Below are 19,645 nucleotides of genomic sequence, written 5' to 3'. Positions count from 1 at the left end.
GTAATAGCTGTGTTCATTTTTATTTTGGAGGTTTTACAAGCTGTATACATGTGAGCATATGTGCTGTTTGAGGGACCTTTTTAAGGGTTTTTAAAGGGTCCCATCTGAAGGGCGCTGGGTGCTTTCTTTGGTACACTCCCCCATACGTGCCATTTTTCCTCATCATGAATGACCCCGTGCAGATCTCGCCTCTTCCAGGAAAGCCATCCTGATGGATTCAGCTTGGCAATTTCTTCCCGTTAATGGATTCCCTCGTCTCCGCGTAAGGCACCCTGGTGGTGTAGTGGTTACACGTCGGGCTGCTTAGCTGCAAGGTCAGCAGTTTAAAAATCACCAACCATCTCTCAGGAGAAACAGGAGGCCTTCCACTCCTGGAAAGAGCGCAGTCACTGAAACCCACAGGCGCAGTTCCACCCTGTCCTGTAGGGTCGCGCATGGCAGGGAGTTTGTTTGAAGCTCACGGTGGTACATCATCACCTTTAAATGTAGGTGGGTGTCAGTTGCCAACGAAGGAGTAAGTTCCTTGACGGCAGAGCCCGTTTATGTGAACCCCCCTCCTCTGCTTCAACCCACCACCCAGCAAGTGCTCCACTCACGGCTCAGGTTCAATCACCCTTGGGTGCACCTCTCTCTGAACTCTGTACAGTTTCCTGCCATTCATTTGACTGGGTTTGTGGTGCCGCTTGCCCTGGATTTGGTTGTATTGTAAATTGTTTAAAGACAATCCCATTTGCTTCCGTGAAAGGAATGGCCCGAGTCCAGCCCTCCCTCTCCAAGGGGATTGCAAGGCTAAGAAAATAAAGACTATTTTAAACAAACAAGAAAGGCGGGTTTTGTCCTTGGTGAATGGGGATAATGGTGTTGATGTTTGCTCACGGGAAATTGATGGCTAAGAAGGGGAGGGGACCAAAGGCAGGTGAAGTAAAGTAGCCCTGGGTGTTTGCAGTCTCTGCGGGCCTCGCAGTCACTGGGCTAACTCACCTGCACAGCAGCGGTAGGAGAGGAATCAGAGACTGCTGCAGAGATTGGTCCAGGCTGCTGGGACAGTGTGTGCGGTGATGGCTGGGTGGGACACCATGGCATTTTCAACAAAGCTCCTGGGGGTGCTCAGTGGGTGGTGGCATCTGCCAGCCCTGCCCCCTGCATGCTCATCTCACCACCCCCAGACCGGTGGCTCTTACTGGCCGTCCTGCTCTGTTACCAACCCCGCTTCTACACCAGAGCACCCCAACCCACAGTAGATGGAACCTCAGGCGACTCCTGGAGCATCAGTGGCAACACGCCCAGTATCAGGGGCCTCCCTCGCTGCAGATGACGGTCCACAGATCCTGGAGTGAGCGGCCACTCTCAATGCATGCCTTGGAGAAAGACTTAAGAAAGCAATGCTTTGCCGTGAAAGCACACGGAGAATGACCCAGGAGCAAAGAGACTGGCATGCTGGTGTTTACAAGAGCAGGGTGTTGGGTGTGGAGGCAGGGCTCCAGCCTGGTGGCTGTGGGGTGGACTTGAAAATTCAGCGAAGAGACTTTTGAGTTTTTGCCAAGTGATGGAGACTGAGGGGAAACTGAATGACAGAGTGGAAGCAGATGCACGCTGTGTCACCTTGGGCACGACACATCCCCTCTCCGATCCTGCTCTTTCTGTAAAATGATCAAACGGCGTAGACCTCCTGGTGTGCTACATATGAGCAGGATGTGAAATATTTGGCAAGTGCCGGGCGCAGTGCTTAGCCCTGCGTGGGTGAGAACCACGGGTAGGCGTTGGCTACTAGTAATCAGTTCCAGGAAGCCAGGCCATGATGAAGGAGAGGAGAGAGCTCACTGCATTGAGCCTCACCGGGCCTGACTCGGGATACAGGGGTAACTGGTTGCCGGGGGGTTGACTCCAGCTCATGGGACATCATGTGTGTCAGAGAACTGTGTTCTATTGGATGGTTGTTGGTGGGTTTCCCAGAAGTAAGTGCCCGGTGAGTACCTCTGGGTGGACTTGAACCAGCAAACTGAAGGTTTGCGACCAAGGACCTTAATCATTTCTACCACTCCGAGACCCCGATGCTAGGTTAGTAATGAAGGTGCTGGGGAACGGGTCGTCTCAATAATCCAGTGCTGCTGTAACAGAAATATCACAAGTGGTGACTTTCACAAACAGAAATCTATTCTCTCACAGTTCTGGAGGCTAGGAGTCTGAATCCAGGGGCTAGCTCTAGAGGCGCGGTGGGTTGCGACCCCTTTGGGGGTCGAACGACCCTTTCACAGGGGTCACCCGATTCTTCACAGTAGCAAAATGACAGTGATGAAATAGCAATGAAAATAGTGCTATGGTTGGGGGTCACCACCCCATGCAGCACTGTCTGAAAGGGTGGTGGCATTAGCAAGGTTGAGAACCAGGTGTTCTCTCTGTGTTGTCACATAGTTTAGGAAAGGAAGATCTGGGGCGTTTCAGCACTTGTGGGGCTGGCATTCCTTGATGATCCCCTTGTGCATTGGGATCAGTCTCCCCTGGGGTCTAGGAGGTTCCCAGCTCCAGGCCCCTGAGTCTAAAGAAATGCTCCAGTCCAGTTTTTCTTTCTTAATGGTAACAGGTCTCTCATTTTAGTTAGCTTGTTTAATCTTTTCTTTTTTTAATCTCAAAACTCAAGACACAACCTAATCCTGTAGATTGTATCCTGCCTCGTTAACATAACAATGTCTGATCCTGCTTCATTCACCTTGCAGAGATGAGGATTTACGACATAGAGGATTATCACATCAGATCACAGACGAGAGGCTCATACGGAGAATAATGGCCAGTCAAGTTGGCACATATTTAGGGAGGACACAATTCAATCCATGACATGTTAAAAAGCATGCTTAGTTTTTGAGACGTGTTATTTTAAATCATCCATCATTCTGAGTAATGGGTAGCTCTGATCAAGGGGTTCCATGAATCGAGTAAATAGAACTGGGGGAGCAAACAAAGGAAAATGAGGCCCTGGGATGCAGGGGTCATGGGGATCAAGATACTGACCACAGAGCAGCTGGGGTTGCAGCCGCTGGATGCAGGTCTGCTATCAGATCGTGCTGGCCTGGAAGCTCTGCTGAAACCTCTTTAACATCGTAGCCACATGCCACTCAACTGACACTGGAGTGCTGGCTGCATCTGAGGTCCATTGATTGGAACTGAAGCAGGGTCCCGTTCCCCCCAATGGATGGCAAGAACTCTCCCACTGCCTCACTAATAAAGGCCTTCCAGACCCCGCTCCAGGCTCCAGGGTGCAGCAGAGATAAGAGACACAGACCTCAAGAATCTCATCTGTAAGTGGGGGTGAACAAATATTAAAGGTGTCAGCTGGTAAAAGTGCTGCGAAAAGGACTACATCGGGGATAGACAATGACAGAGTAACAGTGGCCAGGGAAGAGAGCCTTGGAGCACCATGGTTAAGCACTTGGGGGCTCACTCACAGGTCAGTGGTTTGAATGCACCCACTGTTCTGAGGGAGAGAGAGGTGGCAAGAGTAAGAGCAGCTCTATCTACGGTGTCGATATTGGCCATGAACATCAAAGATACATGAAAACAGTGAGGGTTGTGTTTTCTGTACGCTGCACAGTAATCCATCTTGAAGGCTGCAACCCTTGACCTTCCTCAGCCAGTGCTTCAAGTCCTCACTTTCAGCGGGCAAGGTTGCGTCACCTGCGCATGACAGGTTCTTAATAAGACTTCCTCCCATCTGGATGCTGACTTCGGATCCTGATGTATGGAGCTGTAAGGCCGGAAGCTATGTCACCAGTATTTCTAATATCAACAGGGGTCACCCAAAGTGAACCCACTTCAAACTAAGGTCAGACCATGAAGGAGAAATAGGCCGTGCATTTCTGAGGAGGTAACAATGGAAAAGCCTGATGTGTAGTGGTGGAATATTGTCAGATATATGAGCTCCTCAGGTCAGAAGACACTGAAAACATGACTCAGGAAGAGCTGCTCTCTCCAAGAAGAGTTGAGAAAAATTATATCGATGGAATAAAGCTTTGGGACCTGTATCTTCTGACAGGGCACCACTCAAAATTAGGAGTAACAGCTGTACACATCTATTAATAATTGGAACCTGGAATGTACAAAGTATGAATCTGGGAACATTGGAAGTTGTCAAAAATGAAATGGAACACACTGTGAGCTGAGGTAGACTTTTGTTGACCTTGTTGAATCAGGCATTCATGTGATTTGCAATGCTGAGGATGAACAATGGGGATGAGGAAGGGCAGCACACTCATCATCAAACTGGATTGAAAGATCTATCTTGAAGTGCCATTCTGTCTGTGACAGAATAATACCTACACACACCCAAGGAGACGCAGTGCATACAGCGATGACTGAGATTTACACACCCCACCACTGAAGCTAATGATGAAGAAAGTCAAGAACCCAACCAACTCCTTCAGTCTGAAATCGATCAAACACACACTCAAGAGGCATCGCTAAACATTGCCGATTGGAATGGGAAAGTTTGGAGCGAAGAGGAAGGAACGTTATTTGGAAAATATGACTTTCGGTGATAGAACGGAAGCTGGAGAGCACATAGACAAGATCAGTGGCTTCTTCATCACGAGGACCTTCTTTCAAAACCACAAACCCGCACGCATCTCCAAATCAAACCGACCTCAGGTGTGGGACGCGACGAGGGAGACGCTCAGTGTCAGCTGCCAAAGCAAGGTCAGGGGCCGACCGGGGACAGACCGCCGATTTCTCATATGTACGTTCAGGTTGACACTGAGGCAAATGAAAACAAGCCCACGATCTCCAAAGTGCAACCGTGCGGATATCCTACTAGAATCTCCAGACCATCTCAAGCACGGGTGTGATGGAATGAACTTGAGGGATGAGACCCGGAGAGCTGGGGGAGGGCGTCGAGAAACGCACACACAAAGAAAGAGACGACCAAAGCAGATGTCAGAAGAGACTCTGGAACTTGCTCTCCGTCACGGAGTAGCAAAGCCGATGGAAGAAATGAAGACGTCAAAGAGCCTGACAGGAAATGTCAAAGGGCAGCTCAAGAAGACGAAGTAAACCATTGCGATAAAATGTTCCAAGTTCCTGGAGTTAGTAAGCCCAAAATGGAGAATATACTCAGCGTGCCTCACATGGAAAGAATTTAAGAAAAAAATTCAAGCTTTGAATTTCAATATTAAAAGATTATATAGGCAAACGTGAAAAGGAATACACAGAGTCCCTGTACCAAAAGAAACGAGTCGACTAGTGGCCCAGCAGATTGCTCAAATTATAGAACAATTATCATTAATATCGCCAGGTGGTGCCTTTAAACAAACAAAAAAACCTGTCAACTTCGATACTCTTCCACCACCACCCCAAAATAAAGCTGTTTATTTTATTTCTCTGGCTTCGTTTCCTCAAAACGAGGTTTGCAAAGAGCTCTTTGTTTTCAGCATTGTCAGAGTCCAGCGTGGCAGAACAATGCGCAGAACAATTTGTGTTCTGCTTTCTTATGTAAACATCCTGCCCTTCAAGCATGGCCCTGGATTCTGCTGTTAGAAGTGATTGCCTTTGGTTCTGAGTCTTTTTAAAACTGTGTATACCCTCTGGAAGATTTTATCAGCTGCTCTCTTTTTGTGAGTCAAACATCCCAGTGCAGGGGACACTACTGAAGGCGTGTTTGGAGGTCAGGGTGAGGAGTTTGAAGGTTCCAAATGCCTGAGCCTCTGGGACAAGACCACGGTGGCTCTGCCTTTTACAACGAGATCCATCTTCGCGTGAAGCTTCAGGGGCCACGCCCAAGAGGGTGGCCCTCTGAGGTTCAGCTTTGGGCTCTCAAAGCTTTGGGCTTTCAAAGCTTCAGCTTTGGGCTCCTAAAACTGATCATCCCCACCCCGCCTTCACCTACCTCTAGGGCAGTAGTTCTCAACCTTCCTAAGGCCTCGACCCTTGAATACAGTTCCTCATGTGGTGGTGACCCCCCAACCATAAAATTATTTTCGTGGCTACTTCCTAACTGTAATCTGTGACCCCTGTGTAAGGGTCATTCGACCCCAAAGGGGCTGCCACCCACAGGTGGAGGAGCACTGCTCTAGGTCTCCAGTTTTGTCTAGGGTACTGCTCTTCTTCCATCCTTTTTGCTGTGGTTCCCAAGTGTCCCCAGTGATGCTGCCCTACCCCCAGCCACTCAACTTTCTGATGGGTTCGTGGTAAATAGATACGTAACGACGCATTTGCCATCCCGACGTTCTCCACATGGATAATTCAGGGACAATTGTGCTTGTGTTGAACAACCATCGCTGTTACCTGTTTCTAATCCTACACCCCACCCCCTGCGCCCCACCTGCTTAAAGATGTGCAGTGGCTCCAATCAAGTCGCTCAGAATACCTGCAGCCTCACTCTGGTCCAGGTATCCCCCCCACTGCCTTAAATCAAATCCTGACCAATCCCGTCTTTCCCATGGTCCCAGAATGACAATCGCTGTCATCCGTGGCTCAGGGGGCGCCCACACGTCTCTGTCTAAGGAAGTTAGACTTGAACTCCACCCAGGATGCTCACGGCTGCCCTAATCTGCCCCAGCTCGACCTTCTGTGTCTCTCCTTCAAGGGGCTGGAGAGGGAAGTAAGAGGCACCTCCCGAAATGACAGGATGCACAGTTCTATTTAACCCTCACCCCCACCCTGTGGGAAGGAGTGATTATCATCTTCAATTTTCAAATGAAGGACCTTGCATGGCAGGGCTGGTGAAGAATAATGAACACATCACGGATGGCCAGAAGGAGGATAATGAGCAATTCTGAATAATTCCGAATGACTAATTCTTGATGTACTTTGGACATTTATCTGGAGGGATTTGTCACTGGAGAAGGACATTAAATTTCAAAAAATCAAACTCATTGGCATTGAGTAGATGCCAACGCATGGCTACCCTGTGGGACAGGGTAGATCTGTCCCTGTGCGTTGGCGACCCTGTGTCTCTTTACAGGAGTAGAAAGCCTCATCATTCTCCCTCTGAGCGGCTATGGTTTCGAACTGCTGACCTTGTGGTTAGCAGCCCAGTGAGTAACCACCAGGCCTCCAGGTCTCCAGACTTGAACCCACTACTTTTAAATTGTCTGGAGCAATAGCACCCAAGGTGTTCCTTAGAATGACATTGGCATTACAGTAGTAAAAATGGGGAGATGTTGGTCTAAATAAATGTCAGTTTCTCTACCTTAGGAAGAGGGGATTTGATAGACCTGGTTTCATGTAGTTATTTGCCTCCAAAAACCTTTTTCTAGAGAATAACTAATAATGTCATCATTTGGGGAGGACAGTGTGACTCTATTCCCCACAATCTCCATTCTCTTACTTCTGGACACCTTCCACCCATTGCCCCTGTAGCCACGGTTGTAACCTGCGCGCGCACGCGCGCATACACACACACACAGGCATAGCCTGCGCGCACACACACACACACACACACACAGGCATAGCCTGCGCACACACTGGCACACATGTTTGTGCAAGCCCTCTGTATTCTCTCCCCCTCTCGTCTTGCTTCATCTCTCAGCAGCATTCAGTTCTGGTCTGTGTGTTACCTCTGTGTTGCGTCACATAGGGACTGGGGTGCTCAGAGTTGATGCTGAGGCAGGCAGGTTGGGAGATTCTGGATTTGGGAAGGTGGCCTGCAGGGATGGAGGCCTAGGCCAGTCCTTGTTCTTTGCCAGCGCGTCCCGTTGCCCGAGGAAATGGCCCACGCTGCAGACACGCGGGGCCCAGGAGGTGGGAGTGACCATCTGAAGGCATGCTCAGCGCTTGCAGCTTCTTAGATCTCTGGGCTTCCGTCAGCCTTGGTCAGCGTTGCTGAGCAAGTGGGCCCTGGGGACAGTCCCACTAATCTTTCAAGGGAATGTCCGGCTTACATTTCTGGAAAGACATTTCTGGAATGGCTCCACTGAGGGAATGCAGAGGTGGGAAAGACGACTACAAGCCAGCCTTTCCTGAGACTCTGCCTGGCCCCGCCCTGTGCCGTGGTGTGTGTGTGTGTGTGTGTGTGTGTGAGATAATGTTCTCTGCCCGTGAGAGCTGAGGACACCCATGACGAGAGGATGCCCAGGTCACAGTTGGGAAGCAGCAGGGCAACTGGAAGCTCTCACCGCTGGCCACTCTGCCCCCAGCCCTGGCCTCTGGGGATCAGAGAAGGGGGGGCAGTCAGGCTAGACTACAACTAAATGGCCAGGAGTAAGTCAGGATGGCCCCTGCCCCAAGCTGCCATCAAGTCCATCCTGAGTCATGGGAACCCCATGTACGTCCTGGGGAACTGTGCTCCAGGGTGCTGTCACAGATTGGTCTCCAGGCCTTTCCTCCACAGCCCAGACTTTTGGGTTAGCAGTCCAGTGCATCCAGGTGGTAGCCCTGGATTTGTATCCCTCATCAAGCCTGGCTGGAGCTGCGGGTCACGGAGCTACCCCAATTGCGGGTGGGGTGGGCGTGGGGGTGCCAGTATTGCCTCATGTCCAAACCTTCCATTCCTTAACACCCAGACCACCTCCTAGAGCCCACAATCTGCCCCTCTTAGCTCCCATCACCCCACCCCCAATCAAGAGCCCAGAGAACTGCTTTTCTCCACCCTGTGGAAAGATCTTTGTGCACGACTGAAGTCAGTACCACTGAAGCAAGTCATTGTTTTCTGAATGACCCGTGAGCTCAATCTTCCCCTGGCAGGCACATTTGCATTTTAAGTAGAGCGCTTGGACAAACAAAATTCATCTTTAATTGGTAGAATAAGGGGGCAATTGTTTTAGGGGAAGTGGGGTAGACTTTCCCAGGCTCTAGCCTGCCCACCAGGCCCTCCCTTACTGCCCTGCTCCCCGCCCCTCCACTCATCTGGGTGGAGCTGGGATGCCCAAGGGGCAGTGTGCGCTGCGGGGGAGGGAGAAGATGAGCTGGATGGCCCCTAAGGTTCCCCCAACTTCCAAATGCTGCCGTTCTCAAATACCACAATCACACTGCATTACTGATGCATTTTCAAATGTTAATAATTAATGGTAATGTTAATTTATCATATTTCGCATGACATTCTATAATGGAAATGGCCCCCGGAGAAAGGATGGTAGAGGGCGATTGAGGAGCAAACCGGAGGGGAAACTGGGAACAATGAAAGGTGGGCTAGGAGAGCAGGGCCCGTAGTCCCAGGAGCCTTGGGCCTCCAGAGAGTTGTAGTTCGCTCTCAGAAGAGGGCATGTAAGTATGTGGATGAGATTCTGTATGTGCATGAGTGTGCAAAGAGCAAAACAAATTCAGGGCCATAGAGTTGATTCCAACTGGCAGCCATCCTATATGACAGGATAGAATGGCCTCTGTGGGCTTCGGAGGCTGTAAATCTTGATGGGAGCAGAAAGCCTCAGCTTTCTTCCTTGGAGCAGCTGTTAGTTGGAGTTTATTTGGTGCAAAACAGTTTTTGGAAATCTATAAATAGTTTTAAAAAAAATACACGTTTTCCATGACGTTTCTGACGATTTCGTGTGTGTGTGTGTGTGTGTGAACACATACAACAGTAGTAATGTGGCACACCTTTAGGTAAACTCTCACTTGTGGAAGACTTACTCCTCAATGTTCCTCTATGTCAGGGCACCCCAAAAACATGCCAGTTTGCTACCTGCCGTGTGCATCTACCGCCACGCCTGATCCCCAAGTAAAAGCCATGAAATGGGAAGGGGAAATGTCTTGGAAGTTGACAGCAGGGAAGCAGTGGGAGAGGGCTCTTCCAGGGAAGACTACGCCCCTGGCACCCTAGGGGAGGGACCACCCTCAATTTGTTCCAAGTGCATGCTGGGCTGCTGCCCCGGCTCTGGCCCCGGGTCTCCCCGGGTGGAGCGAGCAGATTTGCTCACAGCGTTTTCCCGTTCCCGTTCCAGGCGTGTGTAGCTGCTGCGGTGCACTACGCCCCAGGTACAAGAGGCTGGTTGACAACATATTCCCCGAAGACCCAGAGGTAGGTAACACGCGACTTCTGCCCGATGCCGCTGGCACCACAGTCACCACCACCCAGGCTGGGCGCCTCTGGCCTGACACACTGTCACCTTGGCCACAGTCCCATCCAGGGTGAGGGGCTCTTGGGGCTGGGACGATGAGACCGTTTGGATCGCCCTGAAGTCAGACTGCAGAGGGCAGCTGGAAATGTGCCGTGGCAGGCCTTGAGCCAGCACAGAACAATCAGGGCCTCTTTCTCATTTATATCTCTCTGGGCGATAGTTTCTTCAAGTTGCTGACTCTTGATGGCAATATTTCCCTGCTGTTTAGTGTGAGCACTCTCCTGTCTCGGAGATGAGCTCAAGCTCCATGACTTTGTCTGGCTGCCCTGTGGTGGCTGCCAGCTGTCGGGTGTGTGCTTACAGAACATCTGTTTTCGCGGCTGCCAAGCTAGTCCCTCCACCAGCCAGGGCGCCACTCAACCGCCAGGCTGCATTGATTGATTAATTGATTCATCATATATTAAAATGAAAATATATTTTTCCTTCCCACCCCACTTTTCCTTCCTCCGTTTCTTGGCCTCCACATAGCCTTCAGAGTCTGTTTAATTTGGTGTGAAATTGTTTTTCTTATGTGTTTTTCTTTTCTTTTATGGTGTCATGCGGTATTTGTCTTTATGAGATCGAGCAAATGTGTCCATACCATGAGGTCTTCGACAGTTTTGTTATGTTTCTTTAGAGATGCAGAACATTCCATTGTATTATGTACATTCCAGAATTAATTTAGCTATTCCTCCACACATGGGCATCTTAGTTGTTTGCACCTTTTTGGTAATAACCATGGGTGTGACTATATGGGTTTGTGTTTTATTCTTTGGGATGTACCAAGCTGAGAGATTACTGGATCATAAAGACTTTCTGTTTAAGGGTACTCCATACTCTTTTTCCATAGTGGCTGTACAATTCTGCATCCCCACTAGCAGTGTCTGAATGGTCCCGTTTCTCCACATCCTCACCAGCATTTGCTGTTTTCTGTTTTTGGAAGTGTTTTTAATTTTGCTCTCAGCATTCGTGTGAGTTGATTCCATTTGGATTTCCCTTATAGCTAATGCTTGAGAGCATTTCTTCATATGTTTGTTGGCTGCCTGGCTGTCATCTTTGGGGAATTGCCTATTTATGTCTTCTGTCCATTTGTTAATTGGATTATTTGTGCTTTCCATATTAAAGTGTTGCTGTGTTCTACAGAATTTTGAGATTAGTCCTTTATCTGATATATCATTGCCAAAATGTTTTTTTCCCAAATTGTGGGTTCTGTATTTTCTGTTTGATGAAGATTTTTTTGATGTACATAAGTGTTTTCTTAAGAAGACTATGTTGTCTTCTGTGGTGTGAGTGTTTTTCATTGTATTTGGTAGTGAGTTTATGCTTTATACGAGGGCCTTTGTAGGGCTTGTGTTTAAGTCGTTAATCCATCTTGAGTTTGTTTTTTCATATGGTGTGAGGTATGGGTCCTGTTGCATTCTTTTACAGATAGAGATTCAGTTTTCCCAGCACCATCTGTTGAAAAGACTATCGTTTAATGTGTATTAGTCCTTTATATTTAGAAATCGGTTGTCTGTAGGTGGTTGGCATTAATTCTAGATTCTCTGTTCTGATCCATTGATCTATATTTCTATTATTGTACCAGTGCTAATCTGTTTTGATTATTGTGGCTACTTAATAAGTTTCTTTATTGGGGAGTGGGAGGCTTCCACTTTGTTTTTGTTTTTCATTAGTATTTTGCTTAACCTGAGTTTCTTTTCTTTCTGTATGTGTTAGTCCGGTTGACTTGAGAAACAAATCCAGAGACACGCATATGTATATAAGAAAGAGCTTTATATAAGAGAGCAATTGTATATTGGGAAAACATTCCAGCCTGGTACAGATCAAGTCCCTAAGTCCAATATTAGCCCATATGTCTGATACTAGCCTATAAATTCCCCTTTAGACTCACACAGCACATGCAATGATGTCAAAAGCAGGAAGATCACAGGCCAGTGGATAGAAAATCTTGCGAATCAGTGGCAGTGGGAGCATCTCAACACTGGTGTGGGTGTCCACGTGTCTCCTCCAGCTCTCTGAGTGTCTCAATAGCAGGAAAGGGAAGGCAGAGCGACGCATCTGGCCTACAGTGAGCTATTTATCTCCACTGCGCCTCCACATGAAGTCATCAAGCTGTGACCTGATTGACAGGCTGGACTTCACCCCCTCACTCAAGTTGACAGGAGATTATATAACTGCCACACCATATAAAGTTGACTGTTAGTTTTTCCATTTCTTTGAAGAATTGTGTTAGAATTTGGGTCACGATTGTATTTACATATTGTTTTTGGTAATGTTGATGTTTTCACTATATTAAATCTTCTTATCCATGAACATGGGATATTCTTCCATTTATGTAATCTTCTTTTGTTTTTTATAGTATTTTAAACTTTTCTTTATATAAGTCTTCTGTTTCTCTTTTAAGTCTTGTTCCTACATATTTCATCATTTGGGTGGTTATTATAAATTGTAGTTCTTAAATTTTCCTTTCCAGAGTTCTCTTCCTGAATATACCAGAATCCTATTGACTTATCTATGTTGACCTTATAGCCTACCATGTTGCCAAATTTTTTCATTAGTTCTGGCAATTTTTAAATAAGATCTTTGGGGTTTTCTAAGAGCCCTGGTGGCATAGTGGTTATGTGTTGGCCACTAACAGCAATGTTAGCAGCTTGAGACCATCAGTTAATCTGCAGGAGAAGACAGGGCTTCCTATTCCTGTAAAGAGCCACAGTCTTGGAAACCCACAGGGACAGATCTACTCCAACCTGCTGGGTTGCTATGAGCCCGTGTTGGCTCCATGGTGTGGTGGTGCAGACACTTTTGTATTTTTACAATCATATCATTGCACACAGAGAGAATTTTACGTCTTCTCTGCCATTTGGATTTGCCATTTTGATTTGTTTTTCATGTATACTATCTCTGTTAAAGACTCCCAGTTCTATATTAAATAAGAGTGTTGATAACAAGCAATCCTGTTTGGTTCCCATCCAGAAGAGGGATGGTGCCCGTTTCTCTTCATCCAGTGAAATGCTGACTGTTTGTTTTGCATACATGGCTTTTGTTATGTTGAGGAATTTTCCTTCTATTCTTAATTTTTTTAAAGTATTTTTCATAAAAAAATGCATGTTAGATTTTGTCTAATGCCTTTTCTGCCCCAGTCGGTACAATCATACGATTCTTTTGTTTTATTCATATAGTGTATTATGTTGGTTGTTTCTCTTATATTGAACTATTGTTAGATACCTGGCATAAATCCCACTTGATCATGATGTATTATTATTTTCAATGTTTTGTTGAATTCTATTAGAGTTTTGGTGTTTTGCATCTGTGTTCGGGAGGGACATAGAGCTGTCACTTTCTGTTTTGGTGATGTGTTTGTCTGGTGTGCATGTCAGGGTAATACTTGCTTCATAAAGTGAGTTTGTGAGTGTGTTACCCTTCCCTTATTCTGGAATATTTTGTGGAGAATTAGTGTTAACTCTTCTCTAAATAATAGGAGCATTGGTGGCATAGTGCTTACGTGTAGGGCTGCAATTGGAAAGTTCGGCAGTTTGAAACCACTAGCTGCTTCTCAGGAGAAAGATGGGGCTTTCTACTCCTGTAAACAGTTACCATCTCAGAAACTTACCAGGCAGTTCTACCCCATCCTGTAGGGTTATTATGAGTCACCTTCGACTTGATGGCAATGAATTTATTTTGTTTTGTTTTCACTTTCTAAATTCTTGGTAGAATTTCCCAGTAAAACCATCTCATCTTGGACTTTTTCATTGTTGGAAATTTTTTAATGATTTGATATATTTCTTCATGGTTTATAGGTCTGTTAAGGTTTTTTTTACATCGAATGGTGTTGATTTAGGTAGGTAGTGTGTTTCTAGAAATTAATCTATTCTAAGTTTTCAAATTTCTTGGAGTATAAACTTTCATAATTATCTTTATTTTGGTTGATTTTGTTATGATGTTGTTCATTTCTTATTCATAATATTTGTTTCTTCTTCTTTTCCTTTGTTAAATTTGCCAGTGATTTATTAATTTTTTAATCCTTTAAAAAAATTTTGTTTAGTTGATCTTTTGTTTTTCTGTTTTCTAATTTATTTATTTATGCTCTAATGTTTAGTATTTCTTTTCCTCTGGTGGCTAAAGGTTTGCTTTCTGCTCTTATTCTGATTTTGGTAGGTGCTGAGTAAAGGTATTCATTTTTGTTCTTAATTGTTGGGGGTGCACTTATTGCTATAAATTGCCCTCTGTGAACTGTTTTTGCTGTGTCACAAAGGTTTTGGTGTGTAGTATTTTTGTTCTCATCCATTTCAAGGAATTTGTAAATTACATGTTTTTTATTTCTTCAACAGTTTCCATGTAGTTTTTTGGTTTGATCTTTCTGTTACTGGTTTCTAATTTCATAGCATTGTGATCTGAAAAGATAGTTTGTAGTAGTTCTGTGTTTTCAAATCTGTTGATGCTTGCTTTATGGCCTGACATATGATCTATTCTGGAGTACACTCTGTCTGTCCTGGAGAAGAATGTATACGATGTTGTTGTCAGGTGAAGTGTTCTGTATATATCTAAGAGATCAAGTTGATTGATTATTCGTGTTATTTAGTTCTGTATCTTTTAAAAATTTCTTTTCCAATTGATCTTTCTTTTCTTGCAAATGGTGTATTGAAGCCTCCTACGATTATTATAGCTTGTCTGGTTGTTTCTTCAACTCTCCAAGTTAGGCTAGTGAATTTTAAGGATCTTTTATTGGGTGCATAGATGTTAATTATGATTATATCTCCTGAGTCAATCATGGCTCTCATCATTATATAATGGTCTTCTTTGTATTCTCATGGTAGCCTTTACTTTCATATCTATCCTATCAGAAATCAATGTTGCTACTCCAGCTTTTTAAAAAAACTACCATTAACTTGATATATTTTTTCCATCCTTAGATTAATAGTCTGTTTTTTCTTATAAGCAACACATTGATGAGTCATGATTTCTTATTCATTCTATTAGTTCTGTCTCTTAATCGATGTTAGACGTTTGACTATGATGTGTTGTGGTGATTTTGTTTGGGTATAAATTCTATTCGGGGTTCCTTAGGCTTCTTGAATTGTTATTTTCTGTTCTGTCATGTTAGGAAATTTTTCTTCCAGAACTTCTTGGATTATTTTCTGTCTTTATATTTTCTTCTTTCTGTTCTGCTGTTTATCAAATGTAAGTTCTTCTTTTTGTTGGTGTCGCATAGAACATTTAGGTTTTCATCAGCTATTTTTTAAAAATTGTTAATTCTTGTAGTTTGGACTCAAGATACTGATCTTCAAGCTCACTAATTCGTGTTGCTCTTTTCCTCTTTTGTTCCTTCAGAGGGCTATCCCGTGCTAATAGCGTAGAGTTTGTTTTCTGGATTTCTATTTGAAGTTGTTGAATTACTTCTGATTTTACGTTTGTTTTGTCAAATTGTTCTTGAAGTGTTTTCCTCATCATCTGTCTTCTCTGTTGTTTGTTTTCCGTAGCTCTTTAGAATGCTCCTCGTCAATTTCTAACAGCTTGACGTCAATCTTCTGAACTCCCTCGTGGGAGATCTAATGCCCGTTTTCATGGGAAAGTCCTCTGGATTAGTGCAGAGGCCCCTCTGTGTGGCCCCTTTCCCTTGTTTAACTCATGTGTGCTGAAATTGTCCATCCTTTCCAAGATGTGATACTGTCTGTATATTTGCCTCTGCTTGTTGGTCAGATGGTTTTAGAATGAATAATATTCTCTGTGTACTGGGTGTACCTGTATACAGTCGTGGGTTCAAGAGTGGCTGGCAATAGCCTATTTTGAGCAGGGATTGATGCTCCATAAAATTGATTAGTACGTCTTGTCAATGTTCTAGTCTTGAGTTCAGTCTTTGTGCTTGCCAGGGCGTGTAGATTAATGATCGAAGCGGCTGCCAGAGAGGGTGTGAAAAACAATATCCAAGAAACCCTGTCCATCTTATAAACTTGTCTTTGCTAGAGTTGAATAACAAAACAGGCCCAGGGACAATTTAAATGATTCCTATCTGACAGGAATCCAGTATGGGGCTGTGTCTCTTTCAACCCCAGGGCGGTGGGACCTAATGAATTTTCCTTTGTATGAGTTCAATCACATCTGCATCCCCCTCATCTCCCCAGTCTGGGCTCACTGTCCATCCCCCTAGGTGTGATGGGAGAGGTGCCACTGTCCTCTGTGGGATTAGATTAAGTCTTGGTGCCAGGGTTGGTGTAGGGAAAAGGGAGTCAGTTCACCTTTTCCCTTCTCCCTCTGCTGCGGTCTGGAGTACTGTGGGGAGGTGGCTACTGGGTGACATCATGCCAGGGCAGCCAAGAATCAGTGGCTTTTCAGGACTTCTTGCACCTGATTCCTTCCTCTGAATTGTCGGGGTATATTTGATGGTTTGGTTTTTTGTTTGGTTTTGCAGGAAGGGGTGTTACAGAGTTTCTGGCTACTCAACCACGTTTTTGTTTGTTTGTTTTTCAATCTTCCAGGCTACATTTCTAGTCTGAGAAATATCAGGAGCTGCTGTTCTGGATTTCACACTGTGAATCGGGGATTTTTTTTGGTGGGGGATAGGTAGTTAGAGGACCATTTGCAGAAACCTCTGGAGAATTCCCTAATTACTACAGAGCTGTGTTGTCCTTCCTGTTCATGTCCTCATGTTGGATACCCAACTAATTTTATTTCTGAGTCACTTTCGTGATTTTCTGGGACTTATACTAGACAAGTTGTGGGTTGATATCAAGAACATCCTAAATGAAGAAGGTAATGTTGGTCATTAAAAAGACCCTTCCCCTCAGAAGAATGTATTTCAAAGGACGGCATTGAATCTGCAGCTCCAGGAGAGGGACATATCTGGTTGGAGAACATGGGTGCAGTTAAAGAGGGAGGAGGAGAGAGTGGGGCACATCCTGGTCCACCAGGCCATGAGGTCGATGTTCCCAATTAGAGCAGCCAGTCCACAGAGAGGACCACATGGCCGGCCCCACTATGAGACTGACCCATAGCCCTACAGGGGACAACACAGGAGACACAGCGTGGGAATTGCACCCGATCTGATCCCGCCACACCGATGCAAACACTAAGGGGTGCAACAGAACAGCAAGGGAATGGAGTGGCAAGGTTTCCCAGGGAATGCTGAAGGTAGACTTTAGGGCGAGGACATGGTGTCCCAACAGACTGGACTGGAAAACACTCCCAAAGGCCAAAACAATCCTTGAACTAACTACAAGCTTTTCTGTGTGTTTTGTTTTTTGTCATTGTTTTGTTGTATATTATTGCTTGGTTTTGCTCTGTCTTGTTTTCATGCATGTTATTATCTCCGCAGGTCTGTCTAAATAAGATAGGCTGGATGAACAATCTGGAGGAGAAAACAATGGACCAACAGTTCTGGGGGGACATAGGAGAGGAGGAAGTGGGGGAAAGGGAGTGGCGATAAAAAACCCAGGGACAAGGGAACAACAAGTGATCCAAATTGGTGGTGAGGAGGGTGTGGGAATCCTGGTAGGGCGTGATCAAGGGTAATGTAACCAAGAGGAATTACTGAAACCCTGGCGGGGACTGAGCATGATAGTGGAACAGGAGGAAAGACAAAGGAAATAGAGGAAAGAGCTGGGAGGCAAAGGACATTTATATAGGTCTAGATAAAAACATATATGTATGCAGATATATTTATATATGAGGATGGGGAAATAGATCTATGTGCATATATTTATAGGTTTAGTATTAAGGTACTAGATGGACATTGGACCTCCACTCAAGCACTCCCTCAATGCAAGAATACTTTCTTCTATTAAATTGGCATTCTGTGGTGCTTACCTTCCCGACACAACTGCTAAAGACAAAGTGGGTGAATAAGCAAATGTGGTGAAGAAAGCTGCTGGTGCCCGGCTATTAAAAGATATAGCATCTAGGGTCTTAAAGGCTTGAAGGTAAACAAGCAGCCATCTAGCTCAGAAGCAACAAAGCCCACATGGAAGAAACACACCAGCCTGTGTGATCACCAGGTGCCAAAGGGATCAGGCATCAGAGAACAAAAAATCATATCATTGTGTGCACACCTCCATGATATGATCGCTGAAGATGAATGGGTGCATAAGCAAATGTGGCGAAGAAAGCTGATAGTGCCCGGCTATCAAAAGATATTGCTTTTGTGCTCTTAAAGGCTTGAAGGTAAACAAACGGCCATCTAGCTCAGAAGCAACAAAGCCCACATGGAAAAAGCACACCAGCCTGTGCAATCATGAGGTGTTGAAGGGATCAGGTATCAGGCATCATCAGAACAAAAAAAATCTTACCATAGTGGATGAGGTGGGTAGTGCAGGGTGAAGAACCAAAGCCCATTTGTGGGTCACTGGAGATCCCCTTACAGAAGGGTTTTTGGGAAGGAGATGAGCCAGTCAGGGTGCGATGTATCAACAATGAAAAATACAACTTTCCTCTAGTTCCTAAATGCTTCCTCCCCACCCACTATCATGATCCCAATTTTCCCTTACAAATATGGATAGACCAGAGGATGTACACTGGTACAGATAGGAACTGGAAACACAGGGAATCCAGGGCGGATGATCCCTTCAGGACCAGTGGTGTGAGTGGCGATACTGGGAAGGTAGAGGGAGGGTTGGGTGGAAAGGGGGAACCAATTACAAGGATCTACATGTGACCTCCTCTCTGGGGGACAGACAACAGAAAAGTGGGTGAAGGGAGACATCGGACAGGGCAAGATATGACAAAATAATAATTTATAAATAATCAAGGATTCACGAGGGAGAGGGAGCAAGGAGAGAGGGGGAAAATGGGGACCTGATTCCAGGGGCTTAAGTGGAGAGAAAATATTTTGAGAATGATAGGGCAATGAATGTACAAATATGCTTTACACAATTAATGTATGTATGTTGTGATAAGAGTTGTATGAGCCCCTAATAAAACAATTTTTTTGAAAAGACAAGAAAATGAGAAAAGACCTACATGGATATCAGGAGAGACTCTGAAATTTGCTTTTGAACGTAGTACATGAAAAATTGATGAGGCGAAAGTGTCTGGATCATCTGGGATCTCCTTGGGAATGGGATTGCACTTCTAGTCCAAATTTTTGTGAGAATTGTCTATACAATTTTTTTCTTCGTGTCTTGTGGTAATGTCTTACTGCTTTCCGAATGATCATTTGGGTTCATGTATTCAAGGAATGGAGACCCCTAATTTAGTTTAGGGGAAAAAACTTAGCTACTCCTTTCACTGTAACATTTTTTACAACTTCTTTTTCCTCTTCCTCATTTTTTTTCTTGTTAAGCGCATCTTTCCTTTCCCAAATCCACTAAGTCCCGATCTGTCTATTCCTCTTCTTCCTGATCTATTAATTGTACTACATCGGTGATACCACACTCTAAACTCCGCCTTCTTCCCAAACGAGCCATTTTCCCACCAATCTCTTTTGTTTCATTATCCTGATTAAATGCTTGGAGCATGTTCACACAACTGAGCAATTTTTTTCCATATCCCCTGAAGGCATTGTCTAGTAACTTCCTCCCAGGAAGATGTAATGTTTCACATGCACTGAATAGCTGAGAATGATAACATCAGCAAATCATATTCTGCAAATATGATTTGGTGCATGTTGTTAATGATAAGATATATAAAGAAAAAAA

At 45.1% G+C, this 19,645-nt stretch overlaps 1 protein-coding gene across 1 annotated transcript in view; it reads left to right on the top strand.

The window, feature by feature from the left end:
• EFR3B (EFR3 homolog B) overlaps nucleotides 1-19,645 on the top strand; it is a 116,514-nt gene that overhangs the window by 38,049 nt on the left and 58,820 nt on the right. The window contains exon 2 of the mRNA XM_075557022.1: nucleotides 9,864-9,940. Coding sequence (XP_075413137.1) covers nucleotides 9,864-9,940 — 77 coding nt within the window. The remainder of the gene's footprint in view (nucleotides 1-9,863; nucleotides 9,941-19,645) is intronic.

This window comes from Tenrec ecaudatus, chromosome 8 (genome assembly GCF_050624435.1).
Source record: "Tenrec ecaudatus isolate mTenEca1 chromosome 8, mTenEca1.hap1, whole genome shotgun sequence".
NCBI lineage: Eukaryota > Metazoa > Chordata > Mammalia > Afrosoricida > Tenrecidae > Tenrec > Tenrec ecaudatus.
This window is presented reverse-complemented; position numbering and strand designations above follow the sequence as displayed.